Source organism: Podarcis pityusensis (assembly GCF_964106645.2).
Source record: "Podarcis pityusensis genome assembly, chromosome: 3".
Lineage (NCBI taxonomy): Eukaryota > Metazoa > Chordata > Lepidosauria > Squamata > Lacertidae > Podarcis > Podarcis pityusensis.
In genome coordinates, this window is record NC_138026.1 from 33,845,449 (window position 1) to 33,870,009 (window position 24,561).

General features: G+C 42.2%; 1 protein-coding gene across 4 annotated transcripts in view; it reads right to left on the reverse strand.

The window, feature by feature from the left end:
• The window catches only part of KHDRBS2 (KH RNA binding domain containing, signal transduction associated 2), a 448,147-nt gene extending 426,824 nt beyond the window's left edge, over window positions 1–21,323 (reverse strand). For all 4 annotated transcript variants that reach the window (XM_080998036.1, XM_080998034.1, XM_080998037.1 and 1 more), the window contains exon 1: window positions 21,276–21,323. In XM_080998036.1, coding sequence (XP_080854162.1) covers window positions 21,276–21,308 — 33 coding nt within the window. In that variant the 5' untranslated portion in view covers window positions 21,309–21,323. The remainder of the gene's footprint in view (window positions 1–21,275) is intronic.
• Window positions 21,324–24,561: the final 3,238 nt, after the last annotated feature.

The window sequence follows — 24,561 nt, forward strand, 5'->3', positions numbered from 1 at the left end:
TTCACTGTCTACAGCCGGTTACCAAGTTGTTTGGGGAGGGGCTGACTAAGAATTGATTCAGAATGTTAGGGGAGGGGTAGTACCTCTGGCAGGAGACATGTCATGCTCCCTCTGGGGTAGTTTGTCCACCTTTGGTCCACAGCCAGCTCTCAGCTCTCACCTGCGGCTCCTAGAAGCTGTCAGCATGCAACTGGCCAACTGGATTCAACTGGCCAGCTAAACCAGGTGAGGGTAGCCGATGGGTCTCAAGCCCTCAGTGAGTTAGGGGCTTCCCCCACATGCAAAGACAGGCTCCGGCAGGTTGAGCAGACAGGACTAATAGTGAGCCCAATGGCCAAGGAGGTGGCTCCATTCTAGATACAGGGGAAAATCTAGTTTAGGGGTGGGGAATCTGTGGCCTTCCAGCTCCTCCTGAACATCTTTGCCCATCTTCCCTAACTACTGACCCTGCCAGCTAGAGTTGAGACATGAAATCCAGCAACATTTAGAAGGCTACAAGTTCCCCACCCCGATCTAGGTGATGATTTCCTCTCAGTGGAAACTAAGCAGCTCTCTCTCTCTCTCTCTCTCTCTCTCACACACACACACACACACTCTCACACACAAATATATATCCCAGTTGTGCCAGGAACAATGAATACAAAAAGGAAGCACATTTGACATTTTAGTCAGATCTATTTCTAAAGGGACAAGCTACTCTTTCAAAAATAGCTTTATTAATTCAGTTTTACAACAGAAAATGGCTCAGAAGCATTAACCTTAATTTTAGTCTCTTGCAATGGCTGGTCTTTCTCAGTTCCCTGCATAATAAAATAAGTATAAAATTGGTTTCTGTTGAGAATGACTTTTACATCTCTTGCTAACAGCAAACAGCGATCAAGAAGGTATGCTTAGTACTTAATGCTCTTTTTTCCCTTTATAACATCTGCTAATCCTCTTGATCATACAGCTGCCTGCTGCCTTCTTAAGGACAATACAAAGTTGGGAAGCTTGGAATAAGTATGAATATTTTTACGCTGTGCCTTTAGGGAACACACGTAGGTATCTACAGTAAAAAGGTACAGTGGGTTGAATCCAGAGTTGTGCTTAATGGAATTCCACATGTGCTGGAGGAATGAAACAGGAAGGTGGTCTTTGCCAATAACTCTCCCTGTAGCACTCTGTGGCTCCTGAAAAGCTGACCCAGGAGGTTGGGGACCTCCCACAGCAGCATGAGGACAGCTTTGGGGGCTGCCAGAAAAATGAGGCATCTATGATTACTGCTTCCCCTCTCCCCCAATGGGAAGCCTCAGCCTCTGTTGGATCTTGGAGCCTTTTATTAATGGAAGTGCCCTTCCATCCATGATATGACCAATCTGGATCCAACTCACTGTTGTTGCTTCAAAGTAAATGTCTCTAGTGCATCAGCAGTCCTAGTGCATCAGCAGTCCTCTACTGTCTACATCATATCACCTGCATACATGAACTTTATAAAAATAACATAAAACGGAATAAATTTCCTGCTCTCACGTGAGTGTGGATGGAAGGAAGAAGTCAACAAAGGATAGAAAGGAGATTCAAGCTTAAAAATGAATAAACGTCAGCAAATGCAGTTCTTGTGCTTTGTTTGGGGTTAAATTAAGGGGTAAGAACTAAGAGAGAAGATTAAGGGGAAAGCAGTTCCAGAGCAAGATTTACAGTGGCCACGTATCCTCTATTTGCAAGACTGTCAGGTCCACTCTAACGGTAGGGCCAACCTACCACGGTAGGGCTGTATAATACAGCACAGATGAGGTTTTGAGCATTTGTGGTCTAGCAAGTATTGGAGGGGATGTGTTTGGTTGGCATAGTATATTCAGTAATGAGGGAGGATGAGGAACAGAAGGTCTTCAGTCCATCGTACATCCTTGTAAGCTTGTTTTCTATCAGTAGCTTTCCTTTCTTTTTAAAACGCTTGTGTACAAACCCAGTGTCAATCAATTTCCTGCTCTGTGTCACTTCATGGTGAAACAGAGATACTGGGTCACAAACCTTCTTCTTCTTTTCCCTCCAGTAGAACAATAAGAGATACAACAAAGCCGCTATGATCAGAGACACAGCACACAGCAAGTCCTGATATCTTGCTGCTTTGAAGAAAAACTGACCTCTTCCCACATACCAGTGGGATGGTGAGACAGCATGACTTTTATGAATATTCCAGTTCAGCTTCTTGCTACCATGCAAGTTACATACTGAGAAGCAGTGAGAGGTAGGTCTATCATCACTAGACGTAACTGAGAGAGCAGACCTCCATGGTGGCATATCTGAATGCTGTCCTTGTGTTCAGATTTTCACTTTAAAAACAAGTTTTCACAGTGAACTTGACAAACTTCGAATAAGGGCCACTCTCTTTTTCTACCTATTGTGATTTATGTATCTTTAGGGCACCTGAGAAAATCCTTCTAAGTATTTATTTATATAACTAACAAAATGTATGCGCCTCTTGACTGTAAGAAAACCTCTGAGCAACTCAGAACCCCTGCCCTATAAAACATTGAAAATGCTGATTAAAAACAGTTAAAATCAAGTATTTAAAAATATCTAGAAGATGATTAAAATCAACAACAGATAATTCAAAATAAAACACATGTTACGTCTACGTGTCTTGGATAAGCTTGTCTAAACCAATACGGCTAATAGGTAACACCTTGAACCTGACCTGGCAGCAAATGGACAGCCAGTGAAGATCTCCAAACAGAACCTCACACTCTGCCATTCCATGTGAGTGCATTCCATCTGTACACCAAGTTAAGACAAAAGTGCCTTGAAGTCTTCTCAGTGACTTTATCAAAACTAAGAAACTCTTCTGTTCTGGAGACCATGCTTTTTAGAGGCACTGAAAGACCATTGCTTTGTTTATTTATTTATTTATACATACACACATCTTTATAGCCTGCCCTTCATTGAATGATCCCCGGGTAGGTTACATAAAACATCAGAATTTATAACAATGGGCAATTTATTAAAGCCATGAAATTAAAACCACAAAACAACATGAAATCAGAAGACCAGAAGAACAGGACTACAACAGCACGGCGCCCAAAAGCTCATCCTAAAAAGCCCTAGGTAAAGAGGTGCCTTTTGACCTGGCTCTGAAAGTGATAGTGCGACATACACCTTTCGTCTGACTTTTGATGGGATAAGCTAAACATTTCAGAGATAATTATATGCAAAGGAGGTACAGTGGTGCCTCGCAAGACGAAATTAATCCGTTCCGCGAGTCTCTTCGTCTAGCGGTTTTTTCGTCTTGCGAAGCAACCCTATTAGCGGCTTAGCGGATTAGCGCTATTAGCGGTTTAGCGGCTATTAAAGGCTTAGCGGCTAAAAGGCTATTAGCGGCTTAGCGGCTTAGAAAAAGGGGGGGAAGCGAAAAAAATCTCAAGACTCGCAAGACATTTTCGTCTTGCGAAGCAAGCCCATAGGGAAATTCGTCCTGCGAAGCGCATCGAAAAACGGAAAACCCTTTCGTCTAGCGCGTTTTTCGTCTTGCGAGGCATTCGTCTTGCGGGGCACCACTGTACATGGGTTACTAAAGTGATGCCCAATGTTTATTGCAGTAACAAGTGTTAAATATGAAATAAAACAACATCAAAGGGAAGGCACCGGCATTTTATGGGTACAACAAGGAAGAGAAAAGTTGAATAGATTTGAAGAATAAGCATGGTTAAAGAATTTTTGGAACAGTAAACAGAGGATGATAGGTCACAATAGTCTTATGAGATCATACAATGGTGGTCTTCTTCAAGTTAAGTCCATTATCCTGTGCTTTGCCTTATTTCAAAATTTTACATGCCTTTTAATTTCTCCTTAATTATTTCATTATTTTCTTTTACCCCCTTTCTTGTCTCTGATTTCAGACATCTTTAATATTCATTTACTTGCTATTGTTAATTTATTCACAGTTGTGCTTCTGTTCAGTTTCCTTTGAAATCAGCCCTTTACAGGGCTGAAAATGTGCATTGCTTTTTTGAAGATTAGAAAGAGAGAGAAATGGGACCATCTTCTGCAGAGGATGTAGATTTAATTAACTGCTTACATTTATTCATAAAAGGAGCACTTTTCATCCACAAGCCATGCTGAAGGCACATGACCTGCACAGCCCTTGCACTGTGCAGCCCTGCAATGCTTCCTGCCAAAGCCCTAGGCCTCTGAGCCTTAGCATCTCTTGAAGAGATGCTTGTGATCGATACTAGTTGTAGTAAGATTAATAATGGGGCAATATTGGATTCTGGCTTATCGTCTGGAAGCCTTTGCCACTGCTCCAGTCAATTGCAGAAGTGTTGGCTGTTGTTCAGACACTGGGCCACATGGCAATCCAAGTATGTGTGTGGTTTGCGTATTTGGATAAATGTGTTTGTCTGTGCACATACGCAAGGTCACATAACCACAGAGAGAGATGAACATGCATACAACTCGGTACTGAGGGTTTGTTATGGCATATGCCTTAAGATACTTCTCCATACAACGTATGTTAATAAATCTCTCATTATGCAACAGTAAATGTTTTGTTGTCTTAAACTTCTGCTGATCATTTTGATCAATAACTACATTCTTTGCTTTCGTTCATCTGTGTGACTGTTATGTTTTGATCATTTTTATTCAGTTTTCAACAATATAACAAATTAACACTTAGCTATTCTCAATCTAGATAATATAAAAACAAAGAAGAAGCATTTCTGATTGAGATATTATAATATTATAGCTATTTGATTTTCAATAAGAAAACATAAAAGAGGGAAGGAAAGGTAAAAAGGGAAAAAGATTTGAAATCATAACATTTCTCAAATATGTTCATTAACAGATTTGAGTGGCAGTTTTCTAATCATAGTTTGGCTCAGGAATGATTATTAATAGATTAAATGCTTTTGTATTAGGATATGAAAGTTAGATATATTTATATAAATGTGAATATACTTATGAGTATGAATACGATTATGAATGTGGTGGGAGAACCTAGAGAACGGAGAACCTGATATTTTCCTTTTGTAGAATGATTCTAGTCATGTTGAGTCACATGCTGTTGCGGGGAGGGGTTGGGTATTATCTGGAAGACTTGAACCTATAATAAAATTATGCCAAACCATTGTGAAGTTACCCTTTTGTTTCTGTTCCCTTAACAGCTGTAACTTATTTGTTAGTTTCTCCAACAGAGCAATATCCTGTGCATTTTTGTACCAATTGTCTACAGTGGAATGTTATGACACATTTCTCAAAGGAGGTGCTAGCAGGAACAACAGAAGCTGGAATGGTTTTTCATTTTGAATGCAGCATGCATTGTGTTATGATAAAAGCTGGGGCTGAAACATGTGGATATTGCCAATCTGTTCTTCCTTTAAAGTTTATGTTAAATAATACGGTACTATATTTTATTTAACCTGAATACAAACTCAGGTTAATAAGACTACAACAACCTATCTCTGCAGAACTTCATACATCAAGCTGCCAGAGGTGTTTCTTTTCCATATATTCAGAAGTGTCTTCCTGGGTGTGATGAACCACTACGCTAAGTTCCTGTCAGGTGGGTCACTGCTGCTTACTGGAAGGAACTAGGTAGCAAGGAGGTCAGGGCTGTTCAAATGCATCACCACTTCCACTGTGAAAATGAGTATCCATTTTCTGCTGCTTTCTTTGGAAAAAGAGAGACAAAATTCTCCAAAATTCCCAGGAGGCAGTTGCTGGTTACCTTACTTAAGCATACAAGGTCACCAAGTGTTTGGGGGAATGTTTTCCTTTTCCTTTTTTAGCTATGCAAAATGATGCAGGAAGCCATGGAGAAGAACAATGCAATCCTAACCATCTCTACTCAGCAGTAACAAGTCCTATTAAATCCAGTGTGGTTGACTCTCAAGTAAGTGGGGCTAGGGTTGCAGCCCAAGCCTTTCCCATTGTGCAGTTTTCCAAATGAAAATCCCATCTGCAGATGTTTGTTTTTCCCATGGATGGCAAGTAGCAGTTTCATGCAGTGAAAAGAGTGAAGCCCCTCTGCCCTGTGCCACAGTCGTGGTTAGGTTGCTCTCTTACATACAAGCACATCTGTGTCTCTTGCAAGAAATTTTAAGAGATGTGCTCATATTTCCCACATCTCCAATGTCACATCTTACTCAACTGCGAATATAGCAGGGATGGAATGAAAAGAAAAAAATGTTGCCCCACGTTAAGCAAAAGAAGTTTCAAAACAAATAGCTCCTAAATCCAAGCATTAAAAACAAAAAATCGGGATAGAACTGGTTCAAATCCTATTTGTCTATGAACTTTAAGGGTGACCTTGATAAATTTACACACACCCTCAGCCTTTATTTATTCTGTAAAGGTCAGCCTATGTTATCTGGTTTTGAACGATTAATGCCTTTCCTATTCTCACAGGCCTTGCAGGAAGTGGACACACACACAATTTCCCTGAAGAGTCATCTCTATTTTTATTATTGTAAACAAGTATTTTCCTTATAGAACTCAACACTTCACTTGCTACAGCAATGATTGTGGGGCAGCTCTTGGTGCAATGAAAGCTTTGCCACCAACTTCAAGAAACAGCAGCCTGGAGCTTTTGAGCATGATCGGAAAAAAGTGGAGCACTTTGAAGTCCCTTTGATTTCATTGGAAGAGATTTACACGAGTTCTCAGCTCCCCCATTAAAATCAGTGGTCTCTAAAAATACTTAAACATACCTGGATCACTCACTTTGTTTCTTCTGACGGTCAACAAGATGAAATGCCCCTAACCTTGGCCTCCCAAAATTGGCACTTGAAGGGTCATTACTGAATCTTATCTTTGCATCACCGAAATGAAGTGGCGAACACTTCTGGAACAACTTTGTGATATTTCTGGAACAACTTTGAAGTTGTATTTAAATATGTGTACTACAGAGGAGATCAAAGGATTTTAAATAATCAATTTGCATCATGTAGCAAGAGATTTGAATAGCTGTAAGTAACTAGTAGCCACTTATTAAAACTGTGTCGTAGAGTTAGAACTATCCTCCTGTCTGACAGATTCATTGCAGATGCATTTGACAAGGGGAGATGGTTACATTACCTGTTGCAGCTTATTACATCACTAGAGCAGCTTTGACCGCTAATCTCTAAAGATTAGAATTTTGCAGCTAGAGTTGATAATCTGGCTAGGTTGATTCTATCATTTAAGTATCTCATATCTGTTAAATTTATATCCTGTCTTTCTTCTTAAATAAGAGCCCACTGAAGGCTACATACAATTTTAAAACAGCATAAAACATTATACAAAGACCCAGCAATTTAAATGACATTTTGAAAAATGATGCAGTCAGGCTTGCTTTGTGTCTGGAAAAAAACACACCTATGTGCTCCTTTTGTCTGGTATTAAGTAAAGCTGAGGTGCTACATCCTGCGCCAGCTGTGGTCTCTGTTAAGCATTAAACGGCAGCTCCATGTTCATTATGTTGCAATAATCAAAACTGAGAAGTTACCAGCAGGAATCATCCCTATGATGATCTAGGATGGAGTGAAGGAAAGCCACATTCCTAGGTACAGCCATCCACCTGAGCAATTAAGAGTAAGGAACACTTGCGAGTTGCTAACCTGATAATGCAGGGATAATCTGATTATCTACAACTAGCAACAGGTAAAAATCCTTAAATCTGCACCCCTTGATTCACCTTCATCTCAGTTCCATCTTTCTTAGGTAAAGGGTAAAGGGACCCCTGACCATTAGGTCCAGTCGTAGCCGACTCTGGGGTTGCGGCGCTCATCTCGCTTTATTGGCTTCCGGGTCATGTGGCCAGCAACTGGGTCATGTGGCGAACCAGAGCAGCACACGGAAATGCCGTTTACCTTCCCGCCGGAGCGGTACCTATTTATCTACTTGCACTTTGATGTGCTTTTGAACTGCTAGGTTGGCAGGAGCTGGGACCGAGCAACAGGAGCTCACCCCGTTGCAGGGATTCAAACCGCCGACCTTCTGATCGGCAAGTCCTAGGCTCTGTGGTTTAACCCACGGCGCCACCCACGTCCCTTCCCATCTTTCCTACCTAATAGGAAATACTGCTTAGCAGTGTCATGTATCTGGCTATGTGTGAATGCAATGTGTCAGTGGATGAATTTATAGTCATAGCCTCCTGGAGGAATTCTGTATCAGGATGTCCATGATTCCAAGCCCAAGGTACAGATTCTCATAAGAAGTCAGTTTGTCCTTCTGAATTTTGCCCAACCATGCTGCTGTGTTGCCACGGTTTCCTACTTCAAGCCCTGTATCATGTTGGTGCAAGGAAAAAAACGGGTATATCAAAAGAAGAATTCCTGGATGCCAAGACTGTGGCAAGCATTCTTTGGCAAAAGAACCCCAGCAGAGATTTAAAATCACAGAATTTGTAGCAAAGCGTGGAAATATAGGATGTTAGACCTTTAAAATATGCCCTTCTGAGTTCCAAAACTTGCCTTGTTCCCTAGCATAGAAGAAAACCACATGTTTTTAACTTACCAAAGGTCAGGTTCATGTGCTTTCCCATACAGCATTCAGAAAAAGTTGCACAGGCAGTAAAACTTGACTTACAGTGGTGAAAGTTCCTAAATTCCTATGCCCTTTTAAAATGTGGGGTTTTTTATGGGGATGGAGTTATTGGGTTGTTTTTATTTTGATTATGTATTTTGTGGTTTTATATTTTGATTTTATTCTGTGAACCACCCTGAGACCTCCAGGTATAGGGCGGTATATAAATTCAATAAATAATAATGATAAAATAATAATAAATTATTCATATAGGGACTCAAGAGAGGCTTGCAAGAGCCACACAGTCTGAACCACAGCAACCAGCTCAGACCTCCTCATATGTTGAGCTTCTCAGATAGACTGAGCGAAACAAAGGCTTGATTACATAGTCCCTCCCAAGGGGAGCTAAGCCTGGCAGGACAGCTTACTCTATGGTTTTAACCCCATAGTGCATTAATTACACTTAAGCATGTGAGGCTGCTTATCCCTTATTATGCACCGAGGCTGATGGAAGCTGCCATCCAACAATGCTCAGGTTCCCTATTCCTGAATTAAAACATCTGAGAACGTGGGACTGCTGAGACAGCCACTGTGCCTTGAGCTTCACTCTACCACCATTCTCCTCTGCCACCTGTGGGGAGGAAATACTACTGCCTTACTTACTGTAGTAGTGGAACAGAGTGGGGGGCAAGCAGAACGCAAGGCACACTGGGTCCTTCAATCTCAAAACACTTTTTAAAAATGCACAGATAGCCTACAGGTGAAAAGTTGGTAACTTCCACACCTTTTGCAGGCCACAGGTGTAGGAAAGTTAGCTACAATGAAGCACTGCTTAAGTTTGTGGATTCCACCCCCACCCCTGTAGAGGCAAGGGTATAACTCAGCAGAAAATTAGCATCTGAAACAATCACAGTTCTAGTACACTGAAAAATCTATATGATATATTTTAGAAAGGTTGTTCAAGGAAACCTGGCAGCCTGCGACATCCATCTCTGCCCTGTTGATGGAAAAGGCCATGCATTGTCCTATAAATAAGCTTCATTTAGTCTCCTGGCTCACAAGTTTTCTACTTTTGTCATTTTCTATAAGGCTACATATGTAGACAGTAAAAATGGTTTAACCATCACATCATCTTATAGAAGATGGCAAGGTCATCTCTATTCTCTGCTGAAATAAATCCCCTCTAAAAGAAGTGTTTTGAGCTATAGTGATATCACTGTTTCATGACACCATAAAAATTTATGAAAGCACGAGTTATATTTCAGAATCTCATTCCAGAACTTTAACAATTGTTTAGAGTGCATAGTTAATGCTGCCAGTTTAATAGGGCCTTTAGCATAATAATATGAACTGTTTCAATGTATTCTTTTAGTAGCTTCTCTTGGTACTATTTTTAAAAAAATAAAAAAATCATTTTAAAAGATTTAAAAACTTTATGAAAAAGCACATGCTTTAAAACTAAATGTGGTATCTTTGGCAGAGTTTGTGTGCTGTGTTTGCAATTTTAAAATATAATCTCGGTATATTAGCATCCCAGTCCAGGGAGATGACCCCACCAGGCTCCTGGAAGATTGTGCATGCACAGCATAAAGTTTGTGTTTTACACTCTCAGCTTGGCATCGCCATGCCACTTAACAGCCAAACTGTTTCAACTCTTGTGCGTTTTAAATGTAATGGGATGCAGCTTGACCACAAGGAAGGTGAAGTGCAAATGTAAAGAGGATTGAATCACAGCTGAAAAGTTATTTCGAAAGAATCATTTTGAATCTCGTTGTACCAAACCTTTTGTTACCCCACTGTTGTTTTTGAGTCATGTTTTATTTATTTCAATACACTGATAGCCAAGTTTTCTACAAAAATTGCCCTAGTCCAGCTAAAGCTAGTTGTAAGAGTGACTGAAACCAATGGAACAGGTTAGACACAGCTAATTTAAGTCCCACTGCCCATTGCCCAACTTCTGTTTTTTTCTGTGATTTCTAGGCATGGGTCTGAGAGGGTGTTTTTGTTTTTGCTGCTGGTTTCCCCAGGAAAACACAATATCTACTGCTGAATAGCAACACATATCAATCGGATGCTCTTAGTCGGTTGGAAGGCAGAACAAGAAACAGGGATTCAGCTTGTGCTGGATAGGGTAGGACTCTTCCTGAAGACACAGGTTCATGGTTCTGGTGTGCTCCTGGGTTCAGACCTGAGCCTGGATGCCCAGGTTAGTCTCTGCAGTGGCCAGGAGTGCAGTTTAAGCCTGTGCTGCAGGTACGGCCTTGGTCCTTGAGACGTCTGATTTGGCCACAGTGACACACTCGCTAGTTACATCCCGTTTGGATGCTCAGAAACTTCCAGTTGGCTCAAAAAGCTGCACCAGGGCTGCTTAAAGGGAGCATACACTTCCCTTGCTAGAACAGCTCCCACTCACTGCTGGTCTGCTTCTGGGCACAATTCAAACTCCAAAGGTTATGACCTATAAAGCCCTACACAGCTTAGGTCCAAGCTATCTGAAATACTCTATTCCCTCATACAAACCTGCCCAAGTTTAGAGATCTTCAGGGGAGGCCCTTCTCTCGGCCCTGCCACCCTCACAGGCACACTTGGCGGGGATTTGAGAGAGGGCCTTCTCGGTGGCTGCTCCCAGACTTTGGAACTCCCTCCCTAGAGAAGCTAGACTGACTCCCTCCTTGCTGTCCTTCCACTGGCAGGTGAAGACTTTCTTTTTCCAGCAGGCTTTGGGGGATTGGCTGTGTCAGGAGTCCAGTCCCCAGCTTGATCACACAGTAAGCGCAGTTAATTAAAAAGGATGATTTATTGTCAAAACAACAGATAGCTCTGGAGGGCTTAATACAGCCTCCGCCATCATCAATCAAGATGATCCTTCTGAAGATCTCTTCCGGTTTCTAAAACGGAAATTGAACTTACGAAGCTTACGTCTTTTGTTTCGCTTCCGGTCTAGCAACCCCACCATTCGCCGGCTACGGGGACTGATTGGGTCAGCTCCAACCTCTTTCTTTTCCGAGGAGGCACTATCTGTCTCTGTTCCCACCTGTTGGAACTTCCAAGAGCTTTGGCAGCATTCCCCACTCACCCTCATCCGTTCCCTTGGCAACCAGCATTCCAAGGAGCGAGGGAATTGGCTCTAGCCGCTGTTCATCCTGCATGACAGTTAACTCTCTCTTTTCCAGGCTGCTTCCTTCAGTGAGAGTTGACTCATTCATGACTGACTTAATTAAAGTGTTGGTACCATTTTGTTTTTATTGTAATTCTTGGGAGGTTTTAAACAGATTTTATATATGTATATAGTTTTAAGTTAAAGCTATGGTTTTCCCAGTAGTGATGTATGGAAGTGAGAGCTGGACCATAAAAAAGGCTGATCGCCAAAGAATTGATGCTTTTGAATTATGGTGCTGGAGGAGACTCTTGAGAGTCCCATGGACTGCAAGAAGATCAAACCTATCCATTCTGAAGAAAATCAGCCCTGAGTGCTCACTGGAAGGACAGATCCTGAAGCTGAGGCTCCAATACTGTGGCCACCTCAAGAGAAGAGAAGACTCCCTGGAAAAGACCCTGAGAGCCAGCGTGGTGTAGTGGTTAAGAGCAGTGGGCTCGTAATCTGGTGAACCAGGTTCGATTCCCTGCTCCTCCACATGCAGCTGCTGAGTGACCTTGGGCTAGTCACATTTCTCTGAAGTCTCTCAGCCTCACTCACTTCACAGAGGAAGGGAAAGGAGATTGTTAGCCGCTTTGAGACTCCTTAGGGTAGTGATAAAGTGGGATATCAAATCCAAACTCCTCCTCCTCCTCCTCCTCCTCTTCTTCTTTTAATTCTGTCAGTGTTTAATTGTATTTTAATTACTTATTTTTCTGTACTTTTAGCAGTCTTTGTTTTTATCTGTAAGCCGCCTTGAGATAATGTCAGGGGGAAAGGCAGGGTATAAATAAATAAGTTAATAATAATAGTGTTAGGAATGGTATAAGGCTGACATCAAAATCTCCACCTTCATATTGAGCTGTCCCCTCTTCCCTATGACATGTGGTATCACTTCTCTTATGTCATTTCGGCAGCATATTGTGCATTTTGATGCCTACACACATGTGAATGGAAGTCACTGACACAGGTGAGATAACCCCTTAGTATCCAAATTTATTTCCAGTGACGGACAATGCTGTACTACATTTCTGCTTGTCAGGAAGCTATTAATGCAGCCCATCCAGAGTTCCTATCGTTACCCCTTATTCCAGGTGACCTGATAACCCCACTCTCCAGATGCTGAGATTGCAACTATATACCTGTAAGAGTTGCATGAAAGTGAAAACTCTACCAGCTCTCGAGATACCTTTCCTTTATAGCACTGTGACAGGGAAATATGTACCTTGTGCAATTCATTCTAACTCTCAAAGGTATGGGAATGCTGACACGATCTAGATCCAACAACCTTGACTTCATTTTGCAATCTTGCATTATAATAACTGGAACGGTGGTGCAATTAAAATTGAAGATCTCTCTCTCTCTCTCTCTCTCTCTCTGTGTGTGTGTGTGTGTTTGAACTATAAAGTTGAACCTATCTCTCCCAGAATCTTAACTCAGTGTTATGTTGTGTCAGTCCTTCCCTGAAGCTAAATGTAGATGCAATGTTCTGCTGGCTGCTTTCTCCAAAAACAGTAAATGGAACAAGCCTAGGATGTGCTGTTTTGTTCCCTTCTCTCCGCCTATGGCAAATTTCTCAGTGATATGATCATCTCCTTTAAAAAGTGATAGAACAGAAAATGAACTCCCCTAACAATAAAAGAACTTAAAGTCTCAGAGCAGTTGTTAAGCTTGAAGAAAGTAAAAGTGTAGCAAAGACCATAGATTTATAAAATTGGATTTTTTTTTCATCCTCTCCAAAGCATTACCTTCACGCTAACAATGAATATAACAGAACAAATTATTTTCTTACACTTGTTCCATCACATTGACTTTAGTATTAGGCCTCAGTATACGCTGCACTAGTCCACTGAAGTAATAATCACAAACTCTTATCTTCCCCTTGCCCCCCCACCCCACAAAAAAATCTTGTTGTTTTACCCTATTATACATTTAGATACTAGCTGCTGCCCTGCTGAAATCTGCAAGCCCACATTCACTGGCTGTGCTGCTATGTTTATGCAAATTCTGGCTGCTCGAGGATGATGGGAGCTGCCCAACAACATCTGGAAGGATACAAGTTCCCCAAACCTGATCTCTATGTTTGGAGTGGCAGGCAGACACAAAATGCAAAGTATTGCCTGTTGTTGTTGTTTCTGACCTGCCCTTCACAATAAGGTCCCAAGATGGGTTACAGCAATTTAAAAATACAATATGAAAAACTTTTGTTATTATTATTATTATTATTACAGTCACAAGAATAGTGCGAGTCTTAAAAATATGTATCTCAGGTGTCAAAAGCCAGGGTAAAGTGGTGTGTTTTCAGCATATGATGGAAACTACATAATGAAGGAGACAGACCTACTGCTTTGAGGAGGGTATTCCATAACTCAGGGGCAACCACAGAAAATGTCTTCTCCTGGGCCACTGCCACCCAAATTTCTAAGGGCAAGCAAATAACTAAGAAGGTCTCCTCCACCAATCTGTAGGGAAGTGGCCTTTCAGATATTTGGAACCTAAGTCAGTTAGGGCTTTGAACACCAATGTGAGCTCCTTGAATTGGGCTCAGAAATGAAATGGCAACCAGTGCAGCTGTTTTAAAACAGAAGTGATATGAGTTCTAAATGGAACCCCAGCCAGTAATCTGGCTGCTGCATTACAAGAAGTGGTCTGTCATTCCAGACATTACTGTTCCTACAGCTCTCTCTCTCACTACTTCCACAATGCTTTCTGTCCCTCATTTTCTTCATTGCTACGTTCACTACAATCCATTTCGTGCAAAGTAATCCCTTTATGGTTTCTAGGATTGAGATAGAAACTCCATTTCTGGGCAGTTACTCCTTATTAGAATCCAAACGTATCAACATCAAATGAATCAAGTCAATTGCTCTTGCACATCATCCCACACTGAAATGTAATGTAATTGCTCATGCAATCTTTGTCCTGTCTAGGTAGCATGTTTGAAATACACTTTTTGATGAAAGGGGGAGTATTGACTTCAAATGTCATTTTCCAATGAAAGTTAACAAGCTTCCACCCAAAACCGGTACAATGTACTCCACTCCAAGTAAACCTGCTTCTCTGTTAACTTGCACTGGGAGTGCAGGTTGATCCAAAAATTGTTCAGAAGACGGACTTCTCAAGAATTTGGCATGTCCTTTAACCCATTAAGGCTTTGCATTGCTGAACAGCATTGTATGCTACAGACGGATGCTTTTGTGAACACCATTGAATGCATCTGGAAGGAACTTAATCCACATAACAGGTAGTAACTGCAATGCACATTCTATGGAAATGTACTGTAATTCGCAGCATACTTTGTTTATTTTGCATTTTCATTTGGATGAATACCACACATCTGCCACCAAAGATTTAGAGATTTAACTGCAACTGAACATATTAAATAGCAGGACTGTCTGACTTTAGGCAAAGTGTAAATTATTTATAGATCTAGTTGCTGGGTGGGAAGAGCTCTAAAGATATTCTTTGGAGAAAAAATATTAATGTTTAGGATTGAATATCATGCACCATGCATAATCTGTGTGTAATGTTCACAAAGGGAATTACAGTATTCAAGGAGAAGAGCATGGGATTTAAAAACATCTGTACACTGGAGGGCACACCTTAGCTTTCTAACAATCCTACACATCTGTGGTAGTTTATCATTGAAGGTGTGCATGGGCTATACCAATTATACATTTATGCAAATTAGAATAAGTTTCCTTTCAGTCCCCCCTCGCCCACCTTGCTTTGAGCATTCTTGGTGAGCTTGGCTTGATTTCATTTTAATTTTATAAATGCACTTGAGATCTGAACTGTACAGGATTTGCTCAAGTCTGAAGTCAAGGGCAAATAAATCTATTTTCAGAGTTTTCATATATGACTTCACTTCACTTTGCAGAGTTTTGTTTTGAATGTGTTATTGGAGAGCAAATATCAGCACATGAAGTCTGCTGCATAGCTTAACTCTATAGCTGAGGGGACAGTCCTTTTTAAAAAGAAAAAAAGAAAAAAGAGATGAAGGCAAGTATCCTTTTATGCAATATAATTTTGCACATTCTTGTTTTGCAAAGGTTTTTGGAGCATTGGATTGTTATGCAGTCCTGGACCAAGAGGGATTTGCATTCGGCAGATACCCACAGCCAAAGGATTTGTTAGTTAGCTGAAATTAATATGTGAAATGCATCCCTCACCAACTCACATTTCACCAGCTTCTCTGCAAGAATGTCATGGGGGACTTCTCAAAAGCTTCACTGAAATCAGGAGCTTCACTATGTCCATAGCATTACCCTGATCCACAAAGTTATTAACTATTGAAAAAAGAAATGAGATTGGTCTGGCATGACTTGTTTTTGAGAAACCCATGCTGGGTCTCAATAATCACAGCATTCTATTTTTAAGTGCTCACAGACCATTTAATTGTATGTTCTAGGACCTTTCCTGGTATCAGCACCAAGTTGACCAGTCAGTAGTTACCTGGGTCTTCCCTCCCTTTCTTTGAAGATGGGAACAACTTTTGCCTTCCTCTAGTCTGCAAGGACCTCTTACCCAGTAGTTCCTTGAGCTTTTTGAAATTGACCTTCTTGAAGTCCCAACTGTATGCCCAACTACACTATCACATGGTCCTTCTACAAAATGTGACCAGGGAGGGCAACTGTTTGTCAGCAGTAACCATATACCCCTTGTAATATCTAGGTACATAGTTACTCACTATAGAATGTCTGGCTGAATTTTGTGGCGCTTGCTTCTGAGTAAATATACTTAATATCTTGTTGTTAGTGTCAGACCATTCTTGGATTTGGTGTATCCTCAATATACCTTTTAGCTAGAGAAGTCCAGAGATTCTTCGCAAATTGTGGGGTGAACAGGATGGTTCCCCCCCTTCTTGCAGCAAAGTAAAGTAAGAAACATTTAACCTCACACATTCATATCCTATTTTAATCCCGTTTTACTCAGCTTGCCACATGAGAATTTGGTTCTGTTTTCCACTCAGTGCCCATTTTTTTCAGTACTGCATTTTAGATTTTTCTTATGAGGCTCAAAAGGAATATTTATGTGCAAGGAGGTGGTTGAGAATTTATTGGTCATGGCAGGGTGCACAAGGACTTGCAGTTGCGCAACAGATAAAATGGTAACTATTGAGAAATATGCCACAATCAAGAATTAACACAAGCAACAATCAGGAATTGAACAGAGGCACTAGAATAGCTAAATTGTGGTTCTTCATCCTTAAAAATCCTAACATTGCTCAGGCTTCAGTTCTTTTAACTCCAAGTGACTTTCCTTGTTGACATTTCAAACAGAGATATACATTTTGTATATGCGTCAATGTGACCCAAACAAACTATGCTATTAGACAAATATTATTCAGGAATAGGCAAAACCTTGGTGCCTTTGGCATGTTTTGTTAATAGTAGACAAAACCACACTGCAATATTAAGCAAAATAAATAAATATATCACTATGCACTTAGGTTTCCTTTATTTCTTTTGCATGCTGCATTCAGGGGACATACAAAACCTATTCCCATTGGCTGATGTTTCTTCACAGTTCCTGCCCTCAGTCACCAGTGCTCCATTCATTTTTCTCCTATCCCTTCTATTGGTGATTTCATCCTTATTTAACAGAGGAGTCTCATTTTTCACATTTTGAAACCTATAAAACTGATTAACGTCCCATTTTGAAATCAGTATACCTCTCAAAATTAGTAATACCCATCCCACCAATTAAGAATCATTTAAGCAAATGAGTACAGGCAGTCTATTTCATTCAGACAAGTACCTTTCTACACTGCCAACACATCACACATTTAGTATCCCAATACACACATATCTCTTTGTTCTATGCCAGTATTTTAATGTCTCTCAGAACTTTAACGTAACATCCTAATCATATTATTTATCTTTGTAACATCCCAGGGAGTCTGGTGTTATTTTCATTTTCTAGACACAATGGAATAATAAAATGATATTGAAACTTGGGGTGGCTGTCTGGGGATTCAGGCTTATTTTATTTTATTTTATATAGCTCACCCTGTGACCCAGGGAAAGGTACATCAAATTTAATTTTAAAAATGCATCAATGCCAATAAAAGCATTAAAACAATATAAAGCCAATCATATAAAAACAACAACAACTCTTTACTACAAACATCAGTGGTCTTACACACCAAGAACCCACATCAGTTAAAGTCTGACTAAAGCTGGCACCAAACCCAACCAGTGCTGGTTCCAGCCAGATTTCAAGAGAGTAGACATTCCAATTCTGGGGAGCCACCACTTAGAGGGCCCTTCTATGTGTTGCAATGACTGTCCCTAGGCCTGGCAGACAGCTAATTTTAAACAATCCTCTTCTGAAGTGCCAATAGCCTCATAGTTTTAGAACAGTGCAGTGACACACTCATTACATTAACATGATTAACATTATTATTATTAAGCCCCATTGCACTTAATGAGATTTCTGAGAAACAAGCTAAGGATTACATTGTGAGAGGCAGACAGCCAAACTAGAGAGTGTTCAAGGAGAATGTTCCATGAACAAAATAAAAAAAAAACTGTAGAGCTGGAAGGAACCCCAAGGATAATCTATCTCAATCCCATGCAATGCATTTCCTTTTAGAGCACACCAAAGAGTTGTCTAGTCCGACACCCTGTGCTGTACACTGATCTACCTGATGAGTAATAGACTGCAGCAACAGGAACAAGCTGCGGTTCTGTACTGATTCCACACAAACACACCATCAACATCATCTGCAGTCTACTCTTCTCTCTGCAATATCAGAATAATAATATTGTCCTACTTTATAGTTATAAAATGTTCAAGAGGACCCTCATCCTTTGCTCCATGCCAAAACCTGTTCCCAGTCTCATAAAGATCGACTTCAAAGAAAGACCCAGTGATTTTGAATAATGGTGCTTCCAAGTAAACATGCCTAAGATCAGGTCAACTAATTGAATTATAGGTCTCATACCACAGTCATCTTATCACAGAAAACGAACCTCCAGACCAACCAGCCTAATACAAAAAGTTGAAGTTTCTAACATTTTAATTTACAGCCGAACTGTACAAGTTTCACTTTTCTGTATTAACTGGAGTGAAACATAAAAGGTTCACAGAGGCTGTGCTGTCCAGTGGGACTTGTTAGCAGAAAGAAAGCCCTCAAGTGCTACCTTTTTGATTAAGATAACACTCAGTAGGGGATCCTTCTTGAATTTCACATGTCGGGGAGAAAAGAGAGAGAGAGAGAGAAAGATGCCAGGAGAAGGATGAGCTCTGCTCTTGCCCAGGAAATACAAGAAAAGTTTCAGAATTAAACAACAACAACAGTTGCCTTGATTCCTTGTATCAGGAGGAAAGTGTATAGGGGCACTGGATTGTGGCATGTGGAAAGGGGAGTTAAACCTTTCTCTCCCAACCACGATCTTGACTAAAGACCCCCAGCTATACCCCAATATGTTACTAGCCTGTCAGGGAACTGCCATCAGCTCAGAGGTGAGAGGTGGAAGGGCAGTTGTGTTACAGGGAGCCTTCGAAGATCTTGCAAAGCAGTTCTTCCTCTGGCGAGGAGGGAAGCCCCGCCTCCAGTGGGGAGGGGGTGCAGGGACCAGAAGATGCTAGGGAGAGCCTCAACACCGAGCCTGAGCAAAGCGGAGGGGAGGCAAGTCCCCCTTTGCCAGCGCCCACTCTGCACAGTAGGTTTGGGCGCAGGGAAGGGAGGAGAAGGATGGGGGTCACACGACTGTTATGCTGGGGAAGGTATAAGGACCGCCCACTCCCAGATTCTGCTAGTGACTGAGCAGACATGGGCTTGCGACGCTCTGCACTGTAAATAGTTTGTACTAATAATAAAGTCCAGAAAAGACAGGTTGGAGTCTTGCCTGTTTGCTCTCGAGCAACCACACCAACACCTGACATAGCCCAGAACAGTCTCTGTGGGTTTTACTGCTGACCAGCAAAAAAAATAAAAATCAGATCTAATGGGAGGACAGTTCAATGGAGAACATAGCTCACTTTCTCCTCTCTTCCCCATCCTAATTCTCATTACCTCCAGAGGATGCCTGGTGAGCCAAGGTCCACCTGGTCATTAGGAACATAGAAAGCTGCCTTATACTGAGTTGGAATATTCATCAGTATTCCCTACACTGGCTGGCAGCGCTTTCCAGGATTTCAGACAGGGTTCTCTTCCAGCCCTTCCTGCAGATGCCTGGGATTGAACCTGGAACCTCTTGCATGCAAAGCAGATGCTCTACCTCTGAGCTACAGCCTCCTCCGCATTGTGCAGGGCAGAACAAAGCCTTGTTACCTCTCAATTCCTGGGCATGCGTCCCTTGCATCAGTCCTCTGGACAATTTTAGTGGAAGCAGGAGGCAGTGTATTGTCATGCCTTTTTTATGATGACCCCCTCATTTTTTTATTTTGTTTTATTGCACTGACCAGTTTGTGTTTATATTAGCCAAAAACTCTTGTTAAAAGGGCTCTCCCTTTTTGGGTGAGAGTTTATTACGAAACGTCTGTAGCCTGCTGCTATACGACATGCCACTTTATTTCTTCTCTGCTGGCTAAATGTATTCACTCTTTCTATTTTATAAAACATGAGATACCAATAACTTATAAAACTGTGTTTTTTTAATAGGGTCTTTTTCTCTTTGGTTTCCTAGAACACAGAGGCTGCCCTCTTCACGAGTGCGACATCTGGTTGGAATAAACTTAGTTAATTATCTCTGTGGTGACTTAATTAACTGTGGCTTTTTTCTGCATTACTAATAAAAGGGAAGAAGTCTTTCTTTAAAAACTTTATACAATACTGCAAGAAACAGACTGAGCCCACTCTAAAAGTGGCAAACGTCTTGCATTTCCACATAGAAAAAATAATATGTATGCAGAACATCAGGAGCATCTATTTTTTCCTTGTATGCCCAGGCAATGGGATATCTATCTTTGGCCACAGCACCCCAACACTGAAATGCACATGCCTGAGATCATCATCTTCTCATATGACAAATTATATGCACTGTGCTTGCTTTTACTCTATACACCCATTCTATTTGCACCAGAAATTTCACCATAATTGCAGCAGTGTTTGGGGTCTTAATATAGCCCATGCAGATGATCTGGTTATGGCAAATTGTTAAACGTGGATTGACTTGGTCTTCTGTCTCTCCTTATATTCTCTTCAGAGCTCTCTCCCCGATTCCCCACTTCCCTTTATTATCTAGTTTCCCCATATGATTATTTCTTCCATACCATCCACTTACATAGCAAGCAGCCTTGTACTTCATCTGACTATGGTCCATCTAATGCACGATGGTCTACAATGGCTGGCAGCAGCCCTCCAGTATTTCAGAGAGGGGTCTTTCCCAACCCTGACTGGAGGTGCTGGGGATTCAACCAGGGTATTTATGCATAGAAAGACAGTCACTGAAATCCCTTTTTCTTTCTTTTTGTCAGCTAGTCAGCATACAAAGCAGATGCCCTCCCACTGGACTATAGCTTTTCTCCCAATACTTCAAGATACATAACTCCTGCTAGAAGTACTTGCCGTTCTTCTACTCTGAGAACAGGGCCAGCCCACCCATGAGACAAGGTGAGGTATCCTCCTCAGGCGGCATGATCCATAGGGCCAACAGATCCCCATGTAGATCTTTATTCCCCCCCCCAGTTCCTGATGCAGATCTTTACTCACCCTTTCTTCCCTGGTAGGGAGGGGTGATGCCATTTTGTGGTTCTCCTCAGATGCCAAAATGTCTTGGGCAAGCCGTGTCTGAGAGGTTCTGCATAGAGAAACCCAAAACGCACACATCAAATTTAGGAAACACAAATTTTGTATCAAGATACCATTCCATATTAGGCTTTTTTTCTACAACCAAGTGGTATATAAATGCAATTGGGGGGGGGGGTAATAAACTAAAATAAGCTCTACTGATGCCAGGGTCCGGTACAAACTTATGACATGAACCCCTTCCCACACAGATACATACAATCTTATGAAACGGCATTCAGACAGCACTTTATTCCAGTTTCCCAATGTTTCTTTACCTGATAATTTCTGCATTTTAGGTGATCATTCAAAGGGTGTAAAATCTACTTCCAGAAATCTAGCAGAATCTAGTGGAGGTTTAACCCTCATTTCTGTGTTAATTGTTTCCAGAAGAAAATTTGTTTGCAACCCCATTCACCCACAATATCATGGGAGTTTTCCGCTGGAATTTTCTCACGCTTTACATGGATCATGCCACGTGATGAAATTTGGGTAAACCACCCATCACACAGTTCTTTCCCACCGATTTCATGGGTGATTCATGGGGGAATAGAATCACACACGCACAAAAAGGGTGGTGTCAAAGTCTCTGCCTATGTTTGTTCTTCCCATTCTGTCCCTCCCTCTAAGAAATGGCCTGAGCTGCCCACCATTTCTCTAAGTGAGGCTGACACATATCCCCTACCAAGCCCCTTCATATGCAAAAAGGGCACTTAAGGGACCAACCTGGGAAACATGAGATATCTAACCAAAAAGAGCTTTTGAAAAACTGAGGTGCCTTTGCAATCTTGCTCCCATTCCAACACCAAAGGATCCAGTTCCCTTCTAGCACCAGGGTTCCAAGACCAGCCTTTCTGATTCTTTGTAAGTAAATCTGAACAAGGGGTGTAGAGCGTAGGCTACAATTAATTCCGTTTTAAAACCACAGGGCTCTGGTTTATTTTGTACAGTGGTGCCTCGGAAGACGAAATTAATTCATTCCGCAAGTTTTTTCGTCTAGCGAATTTTTCGTCTTGCGAAGCACGAAATCCCATAGGAATGCATTGAAATTCAATTAATGCGTTCCTATGGTCAAAAAAAGTCCAAACAAAGCCAAATTTGGTACAACAAGAGTTTATTAAGTGCTCTTTAAAGTCACACATACTGTAAAGAGCATTTCAAAAATTGAAGGAACAATAAATTAAGTTTCTAAACATGACAGAAAAACATTTAAAAATCAACAAAGTGTACAGTACATTTTCTAAGACTCTGGGGGACCACTCGAAGAAGGTTCCTCTTCCACTGTTTGCTTCTTGCTGAAGAACCTGTCCATGGTCTGCTGCTTCATCCGCCTTTTCAGCACCTCCCTGAAAGGCGACATGACCCTCATATCAAAAGTGTTCGCAAGGTCATGTGCCACGTGCTTGTCAGGGTGGTGCCGCTGTGCAAAAGCCTGCACATCCTTCCACTTCAGGCAAATGTCCCTCAGTTCTTTGGAGGACAGCCATTCCTCAGTTGCTTCCTCCTCTTCCAGCGAGGCCTGCTTATGCGCAGCCTCTGCCTGCAGTTCGACCAGCTCCTGGGTGGTCAGCTCGTGGTCGTGCTCCTCCACCAGCTCGCTGATGTCCTCCTCTGTGACCTCCAGGCCCATGGTCCTCCCCAAGACAACAATGTCCTGCACCACTGTTGACTCTGGTGCATCAGAGTCACTTGGTGCCACAGGCTGCGCCAAGCGCAATTCAAATTTCTCTGGCTGATCCCGTTCCAGGCCGTGGTGATCATCTTCAAGCAGGTGACGATGTCGAAGTGGTCCTTCCAGAATTCCCGCAGGGTGATGGTGGTGCAATCAGTCACCTCAAAGCACCGCCTGAAAAGCTCCTTGGTGTAGAGTTTTTTTGAAATTGGCGATGACCTGCTGATCCATCGGCTGGAGCAGTGGCGTGGTGTTAGGCGGCAGGAACATGATGCTGATGAAGCTGAACTCCTCCAACAAGTCCTCCTCAAGGCCTTTAGGATGAGCAGGAGCATTGTCCATCAGAAGCAAAGCCTTCAGCGGCAGGTCGTTGTCCAGCAGGTACTGTTTGACAGCAGGGCCAAAAGCTAGATTGACCCAGTCCACAAACAGCACATGTGTGACCCAAGCCTTACTGTTGGATCGCCACATGACACTCAGCTGCTCCTTGTCGACCTTGTGTTTCTTGAAGGCCCGTGGGTTCTCCGAGTGGTACACCAGCAGGGGCTTGATCTTCAGGTCGCCGCTTGCGTTGGCACAGAAGAGCAGGGTCAGACGGTCCTTCATGGGCTTGTGGCCAGGCAACTTGGCCTCCTCCTGTGTGATGAAAGTCCTTTTGGGCATCCTCTTCCAAAACAGCCCGGTCTCGTCTCAGTTGAAGACCTGCTGTGGAACGTAGCCCTCCGTCTTCACAACCTCCAGGAACTCCGCTGCAAAGTCTTCAGCCGCAGAAACATCAGAACTGGCAGCCTCTCCATGCCTGAGCACGCTGTGGATTCCAGATCTTGTCTTGAACCGGTCAAACCAGCCTCTGCTTGCCTTGAAGACTTCTGGCTCGCCTGAGGTTCCTGGCTGTTCCCGGACGAGGTCTGCGTGCAAGGCCTTGGCCTTCTCACAAATGACGGCCTCAGGCACTGTGTCCCCTGCACGCTGCTTCTCTTCTAACCAGATGAGCAGCAACTTCTCCACCTCCTCCAGAACAGCTGGGCGGTTCTTCACGATCCTGGTGACTCCCTTGGCTGCATCAGTCGCAAGGATCTTCTCCCTCATCTTCAGGATGGTCCCGATGGTCGATGGATTCCTCCCGTACTCCCTGGCGAGGTCTGTCACACGCATTCCACCGCCGTGCTTCCGGATGATCTCCTTCTTCGTTTCCAGCATAACCTTCTCCTTCTTCCCCTCGCCGGCCTCTGCAGCAGCAGTCTTCTTGGGTCCCATGGCAGCACAGCTCCTACCTGCGCAAACCCCACCCCCCCAAAATAATCAGTGCTTCACATCCAAAAAATTCAAAAGCACCCAGCCACCCACCACGCAGAAATTCAAACCCAGAACCAAGTCCATGAATTCCAAACACCCCAACCCAAAATCCAAAAACCCCCCAAAAAGTTTTAAAAGTTTAACTTACCGAATGGCTGCAAAAGACGTTTTGGAAAAGCTTCAAAAATCACCAAAGTCTTCAAAAACCTCAACTATTCCCCCAGCCACCCACCACACAGAAAT